General features: G+C 40.9%; 2 protein-coding genes across 2 annotated transcripts in view; both read right to left on the bottom strand.

Moving 5' to 3' along the window:
* LOC109933116 (dedicator of cytokinesis protein 7-like) overlaps positions 1–3,049 on the bottom strand; it is a 185,117-nt gene extending 182,068 nt beyond the window's left edge. The window contains exon 1 of the mRNA XM_048613977.1: positions 2,873–3,049. Coding sequence (XP_048469934.1) covers positions 2,873–2,925 — 53 coding nt within the window. The 5' untranslated portion in view covers positions 2,926–3,049. The remainder of the gene's footprint in view (positions 1–2,872) is intronic.
* A 4,064-nt stretch (positions 3,050–7,113) lies between these two features.
* timm13 (translocase of inner mitochondrial membrane 13 homolog (yeast)) lies at positions 7,114–20,312 on the bottom strand. Its single transcript, XM_020532097.2, has 3 exons — positions 20,109–20,312; positions 12,027–12,095; positions 7,114–7,412 (listed from the first exon to the last, which is right to left on the bottom strand). Exons 1-3 carry the CDS (start codon positions 20,229–20,231, stop codon positions 7,314–7,316), a joined length of 291 nt encoding a protein of 96 aa, XP_020387686.1. The 5' UTR covers positions 20,232–20,312; the 3' UTR covers positions 7,114–7,313.
* Positions 20,313–20,940: the final 628 nt, after the last annotated feature.

The raw sequence follows: 20,940 nt of genomic DNA, 5'->3' as shown, positions 1-20,940 counted from the left end.
AAGAGAGTTTCAAAGAAACACAAAAAGAATCTTTCTTTCTGTTTAAATGAATGAACTTTTTTTCAAACAATGACTCCTGGTTCTGGATTCTCCCACAAGACAAAACAGCCTTTCCAGATTTAACCTGTCAAATCCCCTCAGAATCTTCCATGTTTCAATCAAATCACCTTTTATTGTTTTAAACTCCAGCAGATATAAGTCTAGCCTGTCCAGTCTTTTCTCATTAGACTTCCCATCCATTCCAAATATTGGTCTAGTAAACCTACTTTGATCTGTGTCCAATGCATTTACAGCCTTCCAGAAGTAGGGAGATCATATAGAGGTATGAATCCTGGCAGTATGCAGAAGTTAAATCCAGAATTCCAGTTAAGTTAAGTCCAGATTCAACAGCTACAGTAGGATGCAGAGCTGGTAAAAGGATAATTTAAGATCAGATTTAGTCAGGGAGAAGCTTGTAAGGTGGTTCCTAGCAGAGGAGGAGAAGGAGAGACAGAGTTTTATGTAGGAAATCGCAAAGTTGAGGATATGGACAATAATTCTAGACTAAATGAGACGTAAACAAATAGAGTTTCATTTAAAGGAAAGCCAGTATGAATTTTTAAAGACAAAATGAATTCATTTTGTTGGAGCTGTTTTAATGAGGTAGCATGGAGCTGTGCAGTTGACGTGGCATGCCCAGACTTCTGGAAAGCATTTGATACAGTGCTGCACGACAGATTTTTGAGCAAAGTTAGAGCTCATGGAACAAAAGGGATGGTAGCAACATGGATACAAGTTCACCGACTGACAAGAAACAGAAGTAATGTCTGCTGGGGGAAGGTTTGTAGTGGAGTAACAGTTTACTTTTCCTGATATATATTAATGATCTAGAGTTTGGTGTAAGGGGTACAGTAAAAAAATTTGAAAATAATATGACATTTGGAAGCATTGTAAACTTTGGACGATGACAGAATAGAACTTCAAAAGGGCATAGACAAGTTGGTGGAAAGAGTGGATAGATGACAGATGGAATTCAATGCAGAGAAAGGTGGTCATACATTTTGGAGGGAAGAACATGGAGAGGAATTAATAAATAGGATAACTGTAAAGACTGCGCAGGAGCAGAGGGATCTGGGTGTATATGAACATAAATAAAAGGTGGCAGAATAGATTGTGAAAGCAGTTAATAAACACAAAAGTACCCTGGGTTTTTATTAATAGAGGCACAGAGTGAACAGCTAGGAAGTTAAGTTGAATATTTGAAGATGCTCATATAAGTTTGGCCTCAACTGTAGTATTGCATCTGATTCTGGGCATCAGACTTTCAGAAAGATGTGAAAATATTGGAGACAGTGCAGAAGACATTTACGAGAGTAGTTTCAGGGATGAAGAATTTCAGTTATGAAGATAGACTGGAGATGTTAGAACTGTTCCTCTTGGAGAAGAGGAAACTAAGAGGATATCTAATTGAAATTTTCAAAAGCGTAAGAAGTCTGGACAGAGTAAATTGGAAGAAAATGCTCCCATTCACAAAAAAGATCAAAAACACAAGAGCAATGATTTACAGTAATTAGTAAAAGTGGTAGGTGGAAAAGTTTTTGCACACAATGAGTGATTAGGGTATGGGATGCTCTGCCTGACAGTGTGGAGAAGGCAGGTTTAATGCAGGTATTCAAAAAGGGAATAAGATGGTTGTTTGAAAGGAAACAATGGACATGGTTAGGGAGACAGCAGAAGAATGACACAGAGCGAAATTCTAATTCCAAGAGCAGGCAAAAACATGATGGGTTGAATGGCTTTCTTCTGCACTGTAACAATTCTCTGACAATTGAAGACACAGCAGCCAATGTTGGAGTAAAGGAACCAGAAATATGTAACAGGCCAATTTGGAAGACAGCTAAATATTTGTATATTACATTTGCTGATCAGGCACAGCATGTTACAAGTAGCAAAAGGATTCTACTTCCTCAAATATTCACATCATATTAACTACAAGTCAAAGGTAAACCTCCTTCCATACTGTACCATACATTAAAGTTGTGGTACAGTACCAGTTATATACTGAATGAAGCTCCCTCTACAATGTACCATCACAAACTTCCATGCAAGTTGCACAGTGAAGTTCTAAGTAAGCTCCGATAGTATACCTCGGCCCCAACTTCTGGACACCACTTCAACAGCACCTAATTTTGTACTTCCCATTCCAAATGTACTGCTAGATCCTGGATCATGTTGACCATTTCGTCCCAAATTAGGGACATGATTGCATTCCCTTTGGTCTGCCATGGACTCACACCTAGAAACGATGTGGCAGCGTAAAAGCATTTAACTTCCTCTAATAAACCTAAGCGTACAATGTGTGTGAGAACTGTACAGAGTTATTAGGAGGGCATCTTTAAATTGCATTATGCATCGATAGGTTTTACCCTAAAATATTGTTTCTCTCACATAACTTGACGGATCTATGCGCAACCCTTTCTGGTTTCGACATCATGTCTCCCAAGATCATTTCCAGCATAGCTTCATGCTTTAGAATACGAAGACAGGGCGCCTTTATCAGGTGCAGGTTAAAGCGGAACTCCCGTTGTGGAAGTTTGTAACTGTTGCAATGACACCTGCTGGGTTTGTGAAAGGACCTCAGCCCTTCGACCAGAAACTTTCTCTTCCAACACAACTGAAAACGGTTAAAAGGAGATCGCCGCCGAATAAAATCCTGGACCAGAAATGATGCCCGCTTTGAGCTCAGCGAGCGGTGGATGAAAAGAAAGAAACAAATCAAATATTGGCTGGAACTCCGGGGATTGTACTGTCGGCGGTCAGTACCACCACTGCATTCCGGGGGCATTACCCACCACCAGTCTCCAGTCTCAGCTCACGGGCATTGCCCTCTCACCTGCCCACCAGCTGCAGATACTGCTGTCTGTCCCCGAAAGTGAAGGAAGCCATGGTCCTCAGTGTCTACCGAATCTTTCGCAGTTTGTCCGGAATCAGGCGCCTCTGCTCCACCGCTCCGACACTGCAAAACAAAAAGCTGCTCAAAGCAGGCAGACTGTGGGGTAGGAGGAGCCACTATAGCGAGAGTCGCATTCGACTACCAGATAGAGGAATGGGCACGGTCATGAGACAAGTTTCTTGGCTGTTTTGGGAGCAGATTGACAGAGGGTGACTGGAAAGACCTTACTCTGCGGGGAGCCAGAGCTTTGGAACTATCAGCAAAACGAGACCAACCAGCTCGAAACACGCACAACCAGATTCCTTTCATTTCCCATTGCTAATACACCACACATACCTGGCCCATTATCTAAAAGCTGCACCGTGATTTTAGCTAGCATCTCCCAAGCTCATCAACTAAACATTCGACAAAAAACTTGTACAATTTCAAATGTTCTAATCTTGCCATAAATCTAAACTAGCCTAACAGAACCTTAACTTAATTGAAACCTAGCCTAATCCTAACCAAAATTAACTCAGATCTAACCAAACAAAAGCAACATACTGAGGATGCTGGAAATCTGAAATAAAAATAACTTACTGGTGAAACTCAGCAGGTCTTCCTGAGAAGTCGTACTGGAACAAAGAATGCTGGAGTCCTGCTGAGTTTCTCCAGCACCTTCTTTTTTGTTATTCTAATCTAACCGCACCGGTCACCTAAATGAGCACTTACCTTCACAATTCAGAGCATTCCAGGATGCTCTGAAGAAGGGTCTAGGCCCGAAACGTCAGCCTTCCTGCTCCTCTGATGCTGCTTGGCCTGCTGTGTTCATCCAGCTGTACACCTTGTTATCTCAGACATTCCAGGATGCAACTCTCTGTTCCAATCCAACAAGGCTGCAGCATCTGTTTTAAGGATACACCTCCCTCCCACCACTTTCTCAGGATACTCTGGGAAAGAGCAGTCAATTATGTCTTGCCACATTCCTTAATAATCCAAAGATAAATCAGCAGCTGCTCCAAGACGGAAGGTATAAACGACAGAACAGTGAAAATTTTTGAATGTGTGAAGTTTAATTGAAGATGAAGATTAATTGAATCAGTGTTTAGCACTGCTGCCACATAGACCCAGGTTCGATTCCAGTCTTGGATGGCTGTCTGTGTGGAGTCTGCACATTCTCCTCACATCTGCGTGTTTTCCCCAGGTGCTCCAGTTTCTTCCCAGAAAGATGTGCACACTAGGTGGATTGCCTATGCTAATTTGTCCGCAGTATCCAGGGATATGCAGGTTAGTTGGGTTAACCACAGTAATGTGGGACTACAGGGATAGAGTGGGTGGCTGAGTCTGGGTGGGATGCTCTTCGGAGGGTAAGCGTGGACTCGATGGGCCAAATGGCCTCTTGCCACAACCTAGTGATTCCATGATACTATATTAACTAACTCTCTCACCTCTATGATTTGAACTGACAAAATTGTGCCTTAAAATGTGAATGGAATTTCCTTCCAATCAGCCACAATAACCATTAAAAAGATTTGCATTATATACAGTTCCAAAGGGTCATACTGGACTATAAACGTTAACTCTTTTTCTCTCCAACGATGCTGCTACAGCTAATGAGTTGAGTTTCTCCAACACTGTTTTATTGTATTTATATGGCACCTTGCATTACCAAAGCAAAGGCAAAGTTGCATTGTCCTACCAGACCATAGAGCTTTCTCTGTCATTGGAGAAAGATGACTGGTGGTGCTTTTACCTGAAGGTCACCACGCCTCAGGCAAGGGGAGAGGTTGAGAAGGAAAGCCGTTTGTGGTAACCTCACCCAGTGTGGGAAATGAATCCATGCTGTTGGCATCCCTCTTCATCACAAACCAGCCTTCTAGCCAACTGAGCTAACCGACCCTTGTTTACACTAACACCAACTGTCACAAAAGAAGATAGTTTACACACTGCTAGCTCCCACAAACAACAATATGATAATGACCAGATAATCTCTTTGCACTGTTGATGGAATGATTACTATTGGCCAGGCTACTAAGGTGAACTCCCCTGTTGTTTCAAAATAGTGCCATGGGATCTTTTGCATTCATGGAACAAGCAGTTGTGTTTCACAGGACCAAGACACCACGGTCAGTGCAGCATTCGCTCAGTATTGCCCTGGCGCATCAACAGTTCTTAGTGTAGAGGAATAAATGTTCTTCCCTACAGGAAATTATCCTGTCCCGATTTTTGGAAATCCAACATTTTAGAATTGAAATATCCTGAACAAGTTGCTTTTTCCTTTGTTCTTGAGAGAGGGGTGGGGGGACACTTTCTTCTATAGCCATAGGAGAGTGCTATAACTTGATATCCAATCAGTTAAAGCACGACATGGAATAAAGCTCCCTTCAACACTTATAGGTTAGGTACAGCGTGGGTTACAGAAGTCCATCTTCTGCCTCAGTAATATCGTTTCCAACACTTCCATGTTGCACGTCCGATATTTTTCCATTTTCCACAATAGACATCATGTGGCCTGATATTGCCCAATTTAGCCTTAAATTTGGAGCTTTTTAGTTCTAAGGAAAATTTGGGTCCTGTATTTGAAATATCAGTGTCTCACTGTACTGCAGTATCTATTGTTTTCTGTTTCATTTGCATTGCTTTCAGTACAGGTGTAGCCAGATTTTTATGTCAGACACACTTGCATCACAAGTGCATTCTGATCAGACAAAAAAGCATTCTAGAAAATAAAGTTATTCAATTTTCACAGTGCCACCACTCCTACAGTATTACTCCATGACTGCAGTATTTCTTCATGAATCTGTATAAAACCGGAGTAATTCAAACTCATCCTAGATGTTTGGAATCCACTGTCAGTGAGAGTTAATAGAAACCTGCTGCATAATCCTTGCATAGGTTATACACCACAATACAAAGCTTTCAAACTAATACATAATATGCTTGCTTAAAACAAACTGTCACAAGGAACTTGGAAAATGACATGGAAATTCAGCACTCATATCACAGAAATTGCACATTCTCAGTAGGAAGGTCAAAGCACCAGAACCCACACCATCACCCAACAAAAAAGCGGTGAAGGACATAAGATCTACACCCTGTCATCATTCAGTAGGTACAAGTGCTCCTTGAAGAGGAGAAACTTTTAGGGTGCGGGATCCGGTTTGATAAGTCTCTTAATGTTACCTAAAGAAATGTGATGGAATATTCTCCACTTGCCTGGATGAGCAATACTATCCTAACCAAAGCCCACTGATCGGCACACCATCCACCACCTTCAGCATTCATTCCCTTCTCTTCAAAGTGGCTGCAGTGTGCACAACCCACAAGGCACACTGCAATTACTCATTAAAGCTCCTCTGACAGCACCTTCCAAACCCATGGCTTCTATCACCTAGGAAGAGGATAGCAGATTCATGGGAACACTGCCCATTAGCAAGTTCCTGTACAAGTCAAACACTATCTTTACATGGAATAGTACATTGCCACTCTTTCAGTCACTGCATCAAAATTCTGGAACTCTCTTCCAAATAGCACTGTAGGTGTACCCACACCATTTGGACTGCAGCAGTTAAAGACGGCAGCTCACCATCACCTGCTCAAGAGCAATTAGGGATGGATAAAGCATTCTGGCCTAGCCAGCAATATCCAGAACCCAAGATCTAGTTCAGGTTTCTGTTCACACCTGGTATTTAAGAAAAAGAACTTGACAAGCTTTGCAAGTATAATAATGTAGTTATAACATATATAACAGTCATTCTTGTAAATCTATCATTTAAAAAAATGCTGACTTACTAATTACACGTTCCCAACATCCCATTAATTTGTCCAAATAACCCAACCCTGTCCCTAAAAGGTAGCCACAGGAATTACTACGTAGAGAATATAAAGGGTTTTTTCCTTTCCCTTATCCTAATGGGCTAAGGTCAATTATAACAACTATTAGAATTAGCACACTGTGCAGAGAGTGCTGATGGGATCTTCCATACTGCATGCCTAATGGAAACACTTAGCATTGTCTCAACCCAATGAACCATCAGGGTGTTTTACTTAAGGACCTATTCCAAAAGAACATAGTTGTAAAGCATCCCCAGATATTCTGCAACACCATGGCGCTATGTAAGTGAATGCTGTCACAGAGTTGAAACATGTTCTAAGTATGATCTCGTTGCTCAGGTATGATAGAAGCATAAAGAAAACTAATGTTCACAATCATCTACTTTTATTATAATCATAATTAAGTCCACAGAATACAGGCTGACACAATTGTGTTATAACCTAGGCAGTTTAGCCACTTTTCTCTCAGACATACACAGTTACTTTGCGTACATCCCTCCCTTACTCGAGGTCTTCTCTCCCCGTACGAATACAGTCCAAGCTGCTCCTTTCCTCTTTTGCCGTGCAACTACATTTGAGCTCGCTCTCGTTGTAGTCTGGAGTTATACGTCCGTGATACTGTGTTCCAGGCATCCATGTATCGATCCATACACATTGCTATACATTTCTGAAAGATATGGTTAAAAGAAGAGTGGAGTATAAATCCAATTCAATACACAGGGGTTAGCGAGCGGCTCCGATTTTACATGCTGAGGCTCAAGGATGTCATTCCACAAACAAGTTCCTATTTCCTACTAGACTAATTTAGTGATGCCATGTCCACGATGAGTGCTAAAACAATTCCATTACTATCTAAGAGTCATAGGACAGCCACCGAATCCTTTATTACTGTAATATTTTACAAAGCAAGAAAACTATATTTTCAAAAACAGATGTTATGTGAATTTAATGAATGCTTATCATTTTCTTCCTTGGAAAGCAAGAGTCCTTAGAATAAAAAGTATTTCTCCAGACTTCCATCTTCAAATTAAATAATTCCTAACCATCATTAGGCAGAGTATAAGTGATATTATTACAAGCTGAATATCAGCATGAAGATTCCAGGATTTAGCTGTTGTAGAAGATACAAAGTGAACACATCTCAGTAAATATTTCCAGTTTTGAGGTGGGATATACTGGTGAAAATCACTCATGTCATATGCACCTAGTACAGTGAAAAGTTTTGTTTTGTGTGCAGTACAGGCAGATAATACCATACAAAGTACATAAGAGTAACAGAACAGAGCAATGAATAGTGTGTTACGGCTGCAGAGAAGGTGCACAAAGAATGCGATCAATACTAAATTTAAAATTTAAGAAGTCTATTAAGACATCTAATAGCAACGGAGAAGAAGCTGTTCTTGAATCTGTTGGTACATGCGTATAAGTTTTTGTATCTTCTGCCCGAAAGAAGGGGTTGGAGGGGTCTTTGATAATGTTGAGTGTCTTTGTGAGGCAGCAAGAAGTATAAATGGAATCAATGGATGGATGGCTGGCCTGCATGATGGACTTGGCTGTATTCATAACTCTGTAGCTTCTTCCAGTCCTGGGCAGTGCAGTTGCCATAACAAGCCACGACGCAACCGGATAGAATGCTTTTTATCGTGCATCTATAAAAATTGGTAACAGTCTTTACAGACATACCGAATTTCCTTAGCCTCCTGATGTAGAGGCGTTGTTGTGCTTTCTTGACTGTAGTGTTACAGAGCTGAGTCTAAGGATTCCAAATAGGAACGAAGAAATGGGGAAATAGCAACACAAATAGAGAAGTGAAGCAGGTCTGTCTTCTAATAGGGACTACAAGAGTTTTCCTACCATACAGGAATAGATGGTTATCATACTTGTCATGCTAAAAGCTCTAAAAGATTAACATACTTTCAAACATTTACGCAAATTCAAGTGATTAGCGAGTCTGTGATAATTAGATGTGTTGGTTATTCCACAACAGAGGCAGTTCTGCTGCAAGTATCCAGTAGCTGAAGGATCAGGAAGTAGAGAATACAGATTGTGTGTAATTGGTAAAATGGCCAGAGATAAAATAAGGAGAAGTTTTTTGATTATTATGATTCTCAATGGACTTCCCGAAAGGGAGATTGGAGCACGTTCAGTAACAATGTTCAAAACAAAATTAGATAAATGCTTGAAGCATTTAAAAATGTAGGGCAGCGTGGAAAGAGTAGGTACATGTACAATGAACAGAGTGAGAACACAAGGTAGACATAGGCGTAGGGCATGCCGCACTTCAAACTCTAATACAAGCCATTCCACAAGATCATGCTAATCCTTAACCTCAACTCCACTTTCCCAATCAATCCCACTGTCTCTTGACTGCCTAAAAAGTCCAAAAGTAAATGAATCTTGGCATAGAATACATTCAATAGGTTAGCATTCACAGCTTACTAGGCAGAGTATTCTAAAAATTCACAATCCTTGGAATGAAAAGAATTTCTCCTTAGCTCAATCCTAAATTGCCAATCCCCTGACCCGAGACTATACCTTTTAGTTCTAGACTTCCCTGCCAAATGAAACAACCTCTCAGCATCTGCCTTGGCAAGCCATCTTAAAACCCAATACTTTTCAATTGGATCACCTATGATTGATCTAAATTCCATTTAGTTTAACCTGTATAGAACTCTACCTTTTCTCAAAGGAAAATAATCTCAATTCTTAAGTTAGTCTAGTGAACACCCATTGTACTCCTTCTAAGGCAAATATTTCCTTCCTTTATAGAAACCAAAACTGTACACAGTACATTGGATTGCTTAAAACTAGTGTAACTATGGAAACACTTCCCAATTAGAGTCATAGAGACATACAGCACGGAAACAGACCCTTTGGTCCAACTCGTCCACGCCATCCATTTGTTTCCTCTAGGCTTAACTATCATAACATACTACTGGCTGGTCTCCCACGTTCAACCCCCGTGTAATCTCAATAATATCTGAAACTCTGCTGCTCACCTGCAACAAAATTTGTGAATCTATCAACCCTGTGTTCCCTCACCTACAAAGGCTCATTTTTATAAGCAACATATTAAAATTCTCACCACTGATTTAATTCCTGGCTGTGATCATCCTTATCTCCCCACACAACTCAAACTTTGAGACCTCGAGAATTAATTTAGTCAGATTCCAACAATGTGTTTATTCATTGCTTCACTATTGGTGGCTGTTTCTACAGTTGCCAAAGCTTTTGTATTCCAAACCACTTGCAATAATTGCCAACATACCTTTGACTTCCTCTCCAGCATTATCTCAATGACCAAATGGCCTGTACTGCCCTAATTTCTCTCTCTCTCTTTTGCTATCCGCCAATCCACTGAGACAGTCAGAATTTTGCGAATTTTGGAAGATCATATCCAGTACATCTCCTACCTTCACAGTTGTCTCTTTTACAGCTGTAGGGCTTTGGCATTCAGTTCAAGTGAATTCTCAGTTTCCAGTTCTGTTACCGTCTCCTTTTTTAAAAACTAATATTAATAATTTTAAGTTTTCACTATCATTAAATGCTTGGTTTCCCACTATTTCTATGCTTTTATGAGTTATGAATACACAGTGTACAATGATAGATGCTACACAGTTATCAGAAAAGAATCAGATCCTACTTTCATTTCCATATTTCATACTTAAATGTAAACAAACAATTTCAAATGCAAGAGGACGCCTGTTGTAGAACACTTCTTGACATAAGCACTCCTTATGTCAGTGGTATGGAAATTATTGCACAAGATTCTTAGGGATAGGCTTTATTCACATCTGGAAAATATAGACTTATTAGCTATAGGCAGCAAGGCTTTGTGTGGTGAAGGTCATGTCTCACCCACTTGATGGAGTTTTTTTGGGGAAGTAACAAAGATGATCAATGAGGGCAGGGCAGTAATGTCTATATGGACTTTAGCAAGTCCATTGACAAGGTCCCTCATGGCAGGCTGATACAAAAGATGAAATCACATGGGATCTGCAGTGAGCTGTAAGATGGATATAGAACTGGCTTAGTCATAGAAAATAGAGAATAGCAGTAGAAGGGCATTTTTCTTATTGGAGACCTGTGACCAGTGGTGTTCTGCAGGGATCAGTGCTGGGATTCCTGTTGTTTGTAATATATAATTGATTTGGAGGAGACTGTAGGTGGCCTGATTAATAAGTTTGGCAACCACACAAAGAGTGGGAGAGCTGTGGATAGGGAGGCTGATTGCCAGACAATACAGGATATGGGCAGGCTGGAGACTTAGGCAGATAAGTGGCAGATAGAGTTTAATCTGGACAAATGCGAGGTGATGTGTTGTCGAAGATCTAATGGAGGAGGGAAGTATACAATAATTGGCAGAACCCTTAGTAGTATCAACATGGTGGGATCTAGGAGTACAGGTCCACAGTTTCCTTAATGTGGCAACACAGTGGATAAGGTGGTCAGGAAGGCATATGGCATGCTTGCCTTCATCGGTTAGGGCATAAAGTATAAAAATTGACAAGTAATGTTGCAGCTGTATAGAACTTTAGTTAGGCCACATTTGGAATACTGTATACAGTTCTGACTGCCAAACTACCAGAAGGATGTGGAGGCTTTGGACAGGGTTTAGAAATGGTTTCTCAGGATGTTTCCTGGCATGGAGGGTATCAGGTATAAGGAGAGATTGGACAAACTTGGAACAAAAACAAAGTTGCTGGAAAAGCTCAGCAGGTCTGGCAGCATCTGTGAAGGAAAAAACAGAGTTAATGTTTCGGGTCCAGTGACCCTTCCTCAGAACTCAATGGACCCGAAACGTTAACTCTGTTTTTTCCTTCACAGGTGCTGCCAGACCTGCTGAGCTTTTCCAGCAACTTTGTTTTTGTTCCTGATTTACAGCATCCACAGTTTTTTTCGGTTTTTATTTGGATAAACTTGGTTTGTTTTCACTAGAATGTCAAAGCATGAGAGGCAACATTATAGATGCTTACAAAATTATGAGAGACACAGATAGAATAGATAGTCAGAGTCTTTTTACCAGGGTAGAAATGCCAATTACTAAGGAACATAGGCTTAAGGTAAAAGGGGGTAAATTTAAAGGAGACGTGAGATGGTGTTGGAGGCAGATACAATAGCAACGTTTAAGAGGCATCTTGAAAGTTACATGAATAGGCAAGGAATACAGACACCGCAAAGGCACAAAGTTTTAGTTTAGAAAGGTGTCATGTGTCGGTGCAGTTTTTGTGACCCGAAAGGCCTGTTCATGTTCTTTGCTCCATAAACCAGAAAGTATTACCTGTTCAGAGTTGTCCAGTGAACTTCCTGGCTTGCCAATACATTTTCTGAAACATTTATCAGTCATTCTCTGAAATGACACAAAACAAACATTCTTACTCTGCGTTTCAACTCCACCGTGACATAAATGTCCATGCACTATTAATATTTTGCCTACATACATTCCCCCAGGTAGGATTCTGAAATGTAAACCTGATAACAGTGCTTTTGGCATCAGGGGTCAGACTCAAGATCCGAGGAAGTAAGATCAAAGGCTTGACCATCCAAAAGTACCAGGACTCTCCACTCCATTGCTCCCTTAAAAAAAAAGCTTCTCATAGCCCATTTTTTTGGTCTATTATTTAAATCTCTTGTTTAGGTTCAGCATCAATCATACCTTTGTTAGGTTTGTTTTATTCATTCACGGGATGTGGACATCAGTGGCTAGGTCAGCATTTATTGCTTATCCTTTATTGCCCAGGAGGGTAGTCGGAGTCAACCAAAATGTGGATCTGGAGTCACACGTAGGCCAGACCAGGTTAAAAAAATAGCATCAGAGATAGTAGGAACTGCAGATGTACACTTTGTTATCTAAAAAAATAGCATACTTCTTTTCCTAAAGGACATTACTGAGTCAGATTAATTAAGTACCTGCGGTAATATTTCTGTTGAAGATGCCATATACAATAAATAACCGGCGTCTGGTCTCAGCCAGGATGGCTGCTACAGGGCTATAATTGGTCTCAGCAGTTTTGTATAGGGAACAGTAAATCACCCGTAGTTACTGCCCTCAATCTGGATCCATTGGTTGCTCATGGGAAGTTAAGTGGGTGCGTATATTGTGTGAGTCAGTATCAGCTTGGAATTGAATTGTCTCCCACATTCATTGTCTAGACTCTCATTATACTTACTTATGATATTTATTTGGTGTAGATTTGGTGCCTCAACGAAGTAATAATAGATTTATGGTGCCACTATGATGCATGGACAAAAATGTTATGTAACACACACCTTTTCTTAGTTTTTCTTTTAACTTTCCCTGATGCCCTTTCCAAACTCATCTTGTCCAGAAGAGGCCACTGTCACATTTCTTGTATTATTGATAAGTAATGCAGATTAAGTAACACAAATTTATTTTTCATGAAAATCTCATATGCTCAGTCTACTACACATAACTATGTATGCAACCTCCTGCTAGCACGTTTCTGCACATGGCAGTTAGTCATATGGTTTCATCTTGGTCCTTTGTTTATCAGCATTGAGCTTCTAAACCATAAGATTATACCCTTTTCACCCTCAACCCCCAAGATACAATTACATACATTGAGTGAAAATATGTATACATTAGTGTAGTTGCAAAACTATTTACATAGAAACAAGAACTGAGAGATTTAAGGTTCCAGGAGTCTATATAATACATAGGTGGTTTGACAGTCTTTCTAGATCTTGTGATGGTATAATTTCTGCAGATTTCAACTTCAATCTTATTTGGTAGTATTTACCCTAAACAGTGCTAAAAGGAATCGAGAAGTCAAAGCTTTTCATCATGCACTCATTAGGAATAGGACACAAAAAACACACTTTAAAAAGAGACACAAATACATACAGAATGAGAAAGGGTACTAATTGGTTGGGTCATCAATGGCATGGAGATACAACAAGAGCAGTTAACTGTCAATCTTAGTTGTCAAAACAGAAAGATAGACTTTGATTGATCAGGGTGTTGCCATGGAAATGTAGATCGGTAGTTGCCATGGCCCCCTCTTTTTCCAATGAAAAACAATGCGATGTACAAATGATTCCTTTTGCCTGTATAAGAGTCAGAGCTAATTGATGACGTCCTCTGTGAATGAGATAAACCATCCCTCCTCATCCTTTTGTAGACTTTGACATAGCTGGTCACAACATCCACCTCCGTGGCCTTTCCTCTAGTGTTACACACTGGTACTGCACATACCTAGTTCCATTATTGTCTTACGATTCACATGAAAGAATTGCCTGTAGTTCTCTTCCTGTGCCAGAACTATTAGGTCTGGTGTACCCTAAAGATTCATCCTTAGCCTCTGCCAATTTCTACTACATGCTGGCCCTTAGCGACATTATCCAACAACACAGCATTCATCCTGAATATACGCTGTACCTCAGCACCATCACTCTCTACCATTCTGTCTCTCAATTCAATATTGTTTAGACAGAAATAATCTTCAAATGTATGTTGTGGAGACCAAAACATTGCCTTCACATCCCACCATTCATGTTCACTATCCGCTAGGGCCTGGGCCAGGGGGTACAGCAGGGTCCAATAACTGGGAAATGGAATTCTAGGGAGCCAACTGAGCTTGGGTTGGCAGCAACACTGGAGCCTGTGACTTTCCCTGGCCCTGACTGTCAGTGACTCCATCCCAGAAAGGCAAATGGCTGTTTGCAACCACAGTATCATATCTGATGCCACATATCCAGCCATCTCCTGTGACAATACTGTCACTTTAAAAAGGTTACTCTGGCCTTGGTTTTTTTTGAAGAGAGGTTGTAAAGGCAGTGGTTCCAAAGAGTCTAGGAAGTAACAGCTTAAACAATGGAAGGGGAGTGGCCAGTTCTCCCAGTTCAGGTTTTTTTTAAGCTGTAGCAGTCACAAGATATTTTGAGTACCAGAATTGTTGCAAGCTTCAGTAAAGAGTTCCTTTGACTTTCTCTGAAATCTCTCTCAGGATGTTGTTCCCCCCTGTCTGTAAGAATCTGTGTTTGAATTTATCTTTTTCCCAAGTGGTGTGTTTATCGGATGTTACTATATTGGAACAGTTAATTAGTTAAGTTGCTGTATCAGGTCCATTAGGTTTTCCAATAATTAAATTACTTCAAATTCCGCTTTCTTTTGTTCATGTTTCAACTGTAGTGTTTAAATAAATTTTGTTTTGCTTAAAGAAGAGTAGTTTGACCAGTTGCATCACACCTGGAACACCCTGTTCACATCTGCCATTGAAATAAGAAAAGGTTAGGGTCTGTGCTACCTTCTTAAACTATTTTGAGGGGGTCTGGCCTGGTCCATAACACTCTAAATTCACTTACTTACACCTGTGTAACAATGCCACACTGCACTCTGCCTCAGCTTAACTGCTGCTAAAATCCTCAAAGCCCTCATAATCTCTAGACTTCTTAACGCCTCACTTATACCCATGGTTCTAACTTTCTGCATTAACTAACCACAATATCCACCTCCGAGCCTCTCTTCCACTGAAGACAGAGACATTGGCATGGTGGTAACATCACTAGTCCAGTAGTCCACAGGCCCAAATAAGTCCCTGGTGGAATTTAAATATAATTAATAAAACCTGGAATTAAAAAGCTAGTCTCAGTAATCCTGACCATGAAACCAGAATCAACTGTTGTGAACAGTTGATGAAAACATGAAAGTATGTTGTGAAGAGGACACATCAAAGTTTCAGATGAATACAGATTGGTTGAGTGAGTGGGCAAAAATATGGCAGATGGAATGTAGGAAAAGGAAATTTGAACATTCACTTTGGCAGGAAGAATAAAAGAAAAGTTACTTAAATGGTAAAAAAACTGCAGCATTCTGAGGCGCAAGGAGATCTAGGTGTTCTGGTATATGTCATAAAGTATTAGCCTGTATGTACAGCAAGTAACTAAGGCTAATGGAATGCTATTCTTTATTACAAAAGGAATTGAACATAAATGAAAGAAAGCAATGTGTCAGTTATATACAGCATAACTGAGACATCCGTGAAGGGTTGGACTACTTATTTAAGGATGTAAACACACCAGAGACAGTTTTTACGTTTACTGGGCCGAAAAGATTACCTCATGAGGAAAGGGTAGACAGACTGGGCTTGATTCAATAGGAGTTTAGAAGAGTGAGAAGCAACTTTTTTGAAGTAGAAGTCTCTAAATAGAGTGTCCTGTGGCAGTGTCCCTACCTCGGGACCAGGAATCCCAAGTTCAAGTACCACCTGCACATTCTCCCTGTGTCTGCGTGGGTTTCCTTCAGGTGCTCCGGTTTCCTTCCACAGTCTAAAGATGTGCAGGCTAGGTGGTTTGGCCACGTTAAACTGCCCATTGTGTTCAGGGGTGTGTAGATTAGGTGGGGTATAGGGTGATGGGTCTGGGTGGGATGCTCTGAGGGCCGGTGTGGACTTGTAGGGCTGAAGGGCCTGTTTCCACACTGTAGCAACTCTATGATAACTTCTATGATCTAATATCCTGCACGGTTTTCAGAAAAGGTGGAAACTTTTCTCTCGTGCAGTTGTGAGACTTCAGAACTTTCTGTCTCAGAAGGAGGTGGAGGAAGTATCATTGGGCATTTTTAAGGCAGAATTAGACAGATTCCTGTTAGGCAAGAGCTTCAAATATTATCTGGGGTAGATGCAAATATATAAACATACAGAATACTGGAACAGGCATGTAGTGGCCAATAGGACTATTTCTGCTTCTAATTCATACGCTTACACGTACGTAAGAGCCCATCTGGTTCACTAATGTCCTTTAAAGAAAGGAAATCTGCCAACCTTACCTGGACCTGCTGTACTGTGATTAACTGGCCTTTGAAACTACCTAGCAACTAAAGATGGGGAACAATACTGAACTTGGCAGCGAGGCCCACAAACCATTAAAAAAAATCTTGATAATGCCATTAACAATTCAAAGTTTGCACCTTTCTTAAAGGGACAGAAGACAACTTAGTCACCTTTAAATTTTTTTTGTTTAAGAAACCAAATTAACCAGTAGTCTTTGGTTCTGGTGTTAATTATGCAAACATGTTAGACATTGACATTTACAGCACAGAAACACATCCCTCGATCCAACCCATCCATGCCGGCCACATATCCATTTGCCAGCATTTGGCCCATATCCCTCTAAACCCTTCCTATTCATATGCCCATCCAGATGTTTTTTTAAATGCTGTAATTGTACCAGCCTCCAACACTTCCTGTAGCAGCTCATTCCATACATGCACCTTCTGCATGAAAAAGTTGCCCCTTAGGTCCCTTTTTACCCCTCTCACCTTAAACCTATGCCCAGTAGTTTTGAATTCCCCAACCCCGAGGAAAAGACCTTGTCTATTTACCTTATCCATGCCCCTCATGGTGGTTTCATAAGCTTCTATAAGGTCATCCCTCAGCTTCTGACATTCCAGGGAAAATAGCCCCAGTCTGCTCAGCCTCTCCTGACAGCTCAAACCCTCCAACCCTGGCAACATCCTTGTAAATCTTTTCTGAACCCTTTCAAGTTTCACAACATCTTTCCTTAAACAGGGAGACCAGAACTGCATGTAGTATTCCAATGCTGGCCTAACCAATGTCCTGTATATCCGCAACTTGACCTCCCAACTCCTATACTCAATCCACTTACTAGTAAAGGCAAGCATACCAAATGCCATTAAGCCAAAATTCTGGAACTCTAGTGTTCAGTTCTGGTCGCCTCATTATAGAAAGGATGTGGAAGGTTTAGAGAGGGTGCAGAGGAGATTTACCAGGATGCTGTCTGGCCTGGAGGGCAGGTCTTATGAGAAAAGGTTGAGGGAGCTAGGGCTTTTCTCATTGGAGCGAAGAAAGATGAGAGGAGACTTGATAGAGTTGTACAAAATGATGAGAGGCATTGATAGAGTGGATAGTCAGAGACTTTTTCCCAGGGCGGAAATGACTATTACAAGAGGACATAATTTCAAGGTGATTGGAGGAAGGTATAGGGGAGATGTCAGAGGTAGGTTCTTCACACAGAGAGTGGTGGGTGAGTGGAATGCGCTGCCAGTGGTGGTAGTGGGGTCAGATACATTAGGGACATTTAAGCGACTCTTGGTTAGGCGCATGGATGATCGTATAATGTAGGATATGCAGTGTAGTTTGATTTTAGAGTAGGGTAATAGGTCGGCACAACATCGTGGGCTGAAGGGTCTGTACTGTGCTGTACTGTTCTATGTTCTACGTTCCCTCCCTAAGGTAGTGTAGGGCACGCCTTCAGCTGCTTTGGTCCTAAAGTCTGCAGTTCCCTCGTTGGCACTCCTTCCTCCATTCAGACCCTCCTTATATCCTTCTGAAAAAGGGTCACAGATCTCGAAACATTAACTCTGTTTTCTCTTCACAGACACTGCCAGACCTGCTGAGTTTCTCAAGCAATTTATGTCTTCGTTCCAGATCGTCAGCATCCTTCTTTTGTTTCACTCCTTATATCCTACCTTTTTGACAACGCTTTTGTTCATTAGTCCTCATATCATTTTACTTGACTCAATGTGTTTACAAGGTTAGGGTAACATAACAGCATGAGTAGTGGAGTAATTAAAGGACAGAAAGAGTTTGAAATAGGCAGGTCAGTTTAATGTTGGTATATTTGCTACTAACAGATGCTGCACAGATCAGTGCTGACCTCGGCTGTTTACAGACTATAACATGACTTGAAGGGACTGAATGTAATACATCCATTTTTGCTGATGATTTTTAAAAAAGTGGTAAACAAGCCAATAAAAACAGAAAATGCTCAGGTAAGGCAACATCTGTGGAGAAATAAACCAGGTTCACGCTTCAAGGCTGTGACCTTTCGTCAAAACTGGGGAAAACTGGAGATGCAGTAGGTTTTAAGTAAGTGAAAAGGGGGAGGAAGAGGTAAAACAAAGGGAATATCTGTAATATATTAGATATTAGGAGAGATTATATAAGCAAAAATGTTCATGTGCAAAGCCTAAGGGAGTGGCAATTGGTCAAGGAAGTAAACAAAATATATGTCAAGAGAAGCTGTGAATGGAAGGATAATGGATATTTACTGTCCAGAAGATACAAAAAGGGAAATAACGACTGTAATTGAAAAGAAAAAGGTAGCAAAGTGAAGACAAAATTCGCAATCTATTTTAATGGCACAAAAGTAAACTGCAAGGAAATAGTCAGCAAAATGATGTAGATAGTTTAAATAAGTGGGCAAGAAGGGTGGCAGATCAAGCATTATGTAGGGAAACTCCATGCTGTACATCTCTATGACTCTATAATTAGGTTATTCCCTTTGGTAGGAAGAATAGAAAACCTTTTTTTTAAAATGGTGGGAAACTATTGAATATTGGCGTTAAAAAGCATTGGAATATCAACGAAACACAAAAAGTTAACAGAAACAGAAATTGCTGGAGAAACAAAGCAGGTCTGGCAGCATCTGTGGAGAGAAAGTAGAGTTAACATTTTGGGTCCAGTGATCCTTCTTCAGAACCAAAAGTTAACATGCAGATATAACAATATGACCAGGAAGTCAAAGGTATGTTGGCAATTATTGCAAGTGGTTTGGAATACAAGAGCTTTGGCAACTGTAGAAACAGCCACCAATAGTGAAGCAATGAATAAATGCATTGTTGGAATCTGACTAAATGAATTCTCGAGGTCTCAAAGTTTGAGTTGTATGGGGAGATAAGAATGATCACAGCCGGGAATTAAATCAATGGTGAGAATTTTAATATGTTGCTTATAAAAATGAGCCTTTGTATGTGAGGGAACACAGGGTTGATGGGTTAACAAGTTTTGGTGCTGGTGAGCAGCAGAGTTTCAGATATTATTGAGATTACAAGGAGGTTGAATGTGGGAGACCAAGTAGAAGTGTGTTATGATAGTTAAGCCTAGAGGTAACAAATGGATAATATGGACGAGTGGGACCAAAGGGTCTGTTTCCGTGCTTTAGATCTCTGTGTTCTTTGCTAGACCTGGGAAGGTCCTTAAAATTTGTTATTGTATTCGAGGGGCTAACAAAACTACATCGGATTGGCAGATGATTTTTTTTCGGGATATCGTAGCATTGCGAAATGGAAAATTCCATTCGTCAAAATAAAAAAAATCTGCAAACTTTCTGCTCACTTCCCTGGTGTTACCAGCTTCAGTTGGGATTTTCAATGTCCTTGTCCTCCACGTGGGGGGAGATGTAACGCAGGATTGCCCTTTGCCCTCAAGATACCGTGCATATGACGTCATACGCGAAATTCCCCCGCCCCCTCGTCGCCATGAATTCTCATTGGTCAGACCGGCCGACCATCATACCGCGGGAACTGGTGAGGACGGTAACTAGAGGGAGGAGCTCTGTGAAGCCAGGTCCTACTGTTGGATACTATTTAGCGCCTACCAACCTGTAAAAGTTCCTGAGCGTTTGCCACGGCGATTTGCAGTTTCACCTGCTCCATGATCATCCCGGAGTCCACCTTCCCTCCTCCAGGCCCTCCTGAGGAGAAATCTGAAGAGAAGCTGTCCATCCTAGCCAAAGCCCTCTAACCTGCTGCAGCAACGGACCGAGCGCGAGGCGGACGGAGGGGTGCATGCGCACTAGTTGGTGGCTGGTGTTTTGAGAACTACAACTCCCAGATTGCACCGTTCCATCCGTTCAGTCACATGGCCATGTCTATCAGCATGGTTTGATCTCGGTGCTCTGTGTTATCCTGATCCCACAGCCTGGGTCTTGTTACCCTGCTCTCACCATCTTAGTATATCCTGAATTTTGAAGGAAACCAGAAATATAACTCTGGTTCTCTCTCCACAAATGCTGCGACTACAGCTGGTTTCTTCATTTTCTGATTTCAATATTTCCTGGACTGAATCCCTGTTTTTCCTGGTCTTCCTGTATATTATGAAGGTTTAAATGACGTGGTTTATCCTTGAATTGGGTATAACGAGTAAGTCAAATTGGACATGGTACTTGGTTACTAAAGTCCATGTTTGTGAGGAAAGGAGTAAGATTGACTTAAGCAGATTACTTTTCTTTAATTGTTATCTTGTACATCCACATAAGGTGAAATGCTGTAGCTTAACAATTTGTATCTGATCTTGTTCACTGAATGTTTAACTTCACTTTCAAACAAACTGAAGACTGGAGTGTGGTGACATTGACAGAAAGCACAATATCCTGTTCAAATCACAATGGGCACACCTCTGGCTAATTGTACAATTACAGAATGGTTAGTAGTT

The sequence above is a fragment of the Rhincodon typus genome, chromosome 29 (genome assembly GCF_021869965.1).
Source record: "Rhincodon typus isolate 14 chromosome 29, sRhiTyp1.1, whole genome shotgun sequence".
In the NCBI taxonomy this organism is placed as follows: Eukaryota; Metazoa; Chordata; class Chondrichthyes; order Orectolobiformes; family Rhincodontidae; genus Rhincodon; species Rhincodon typus.
This window is presented reverse-complemented; position numbering and strand designations above follow the sequence as displayed.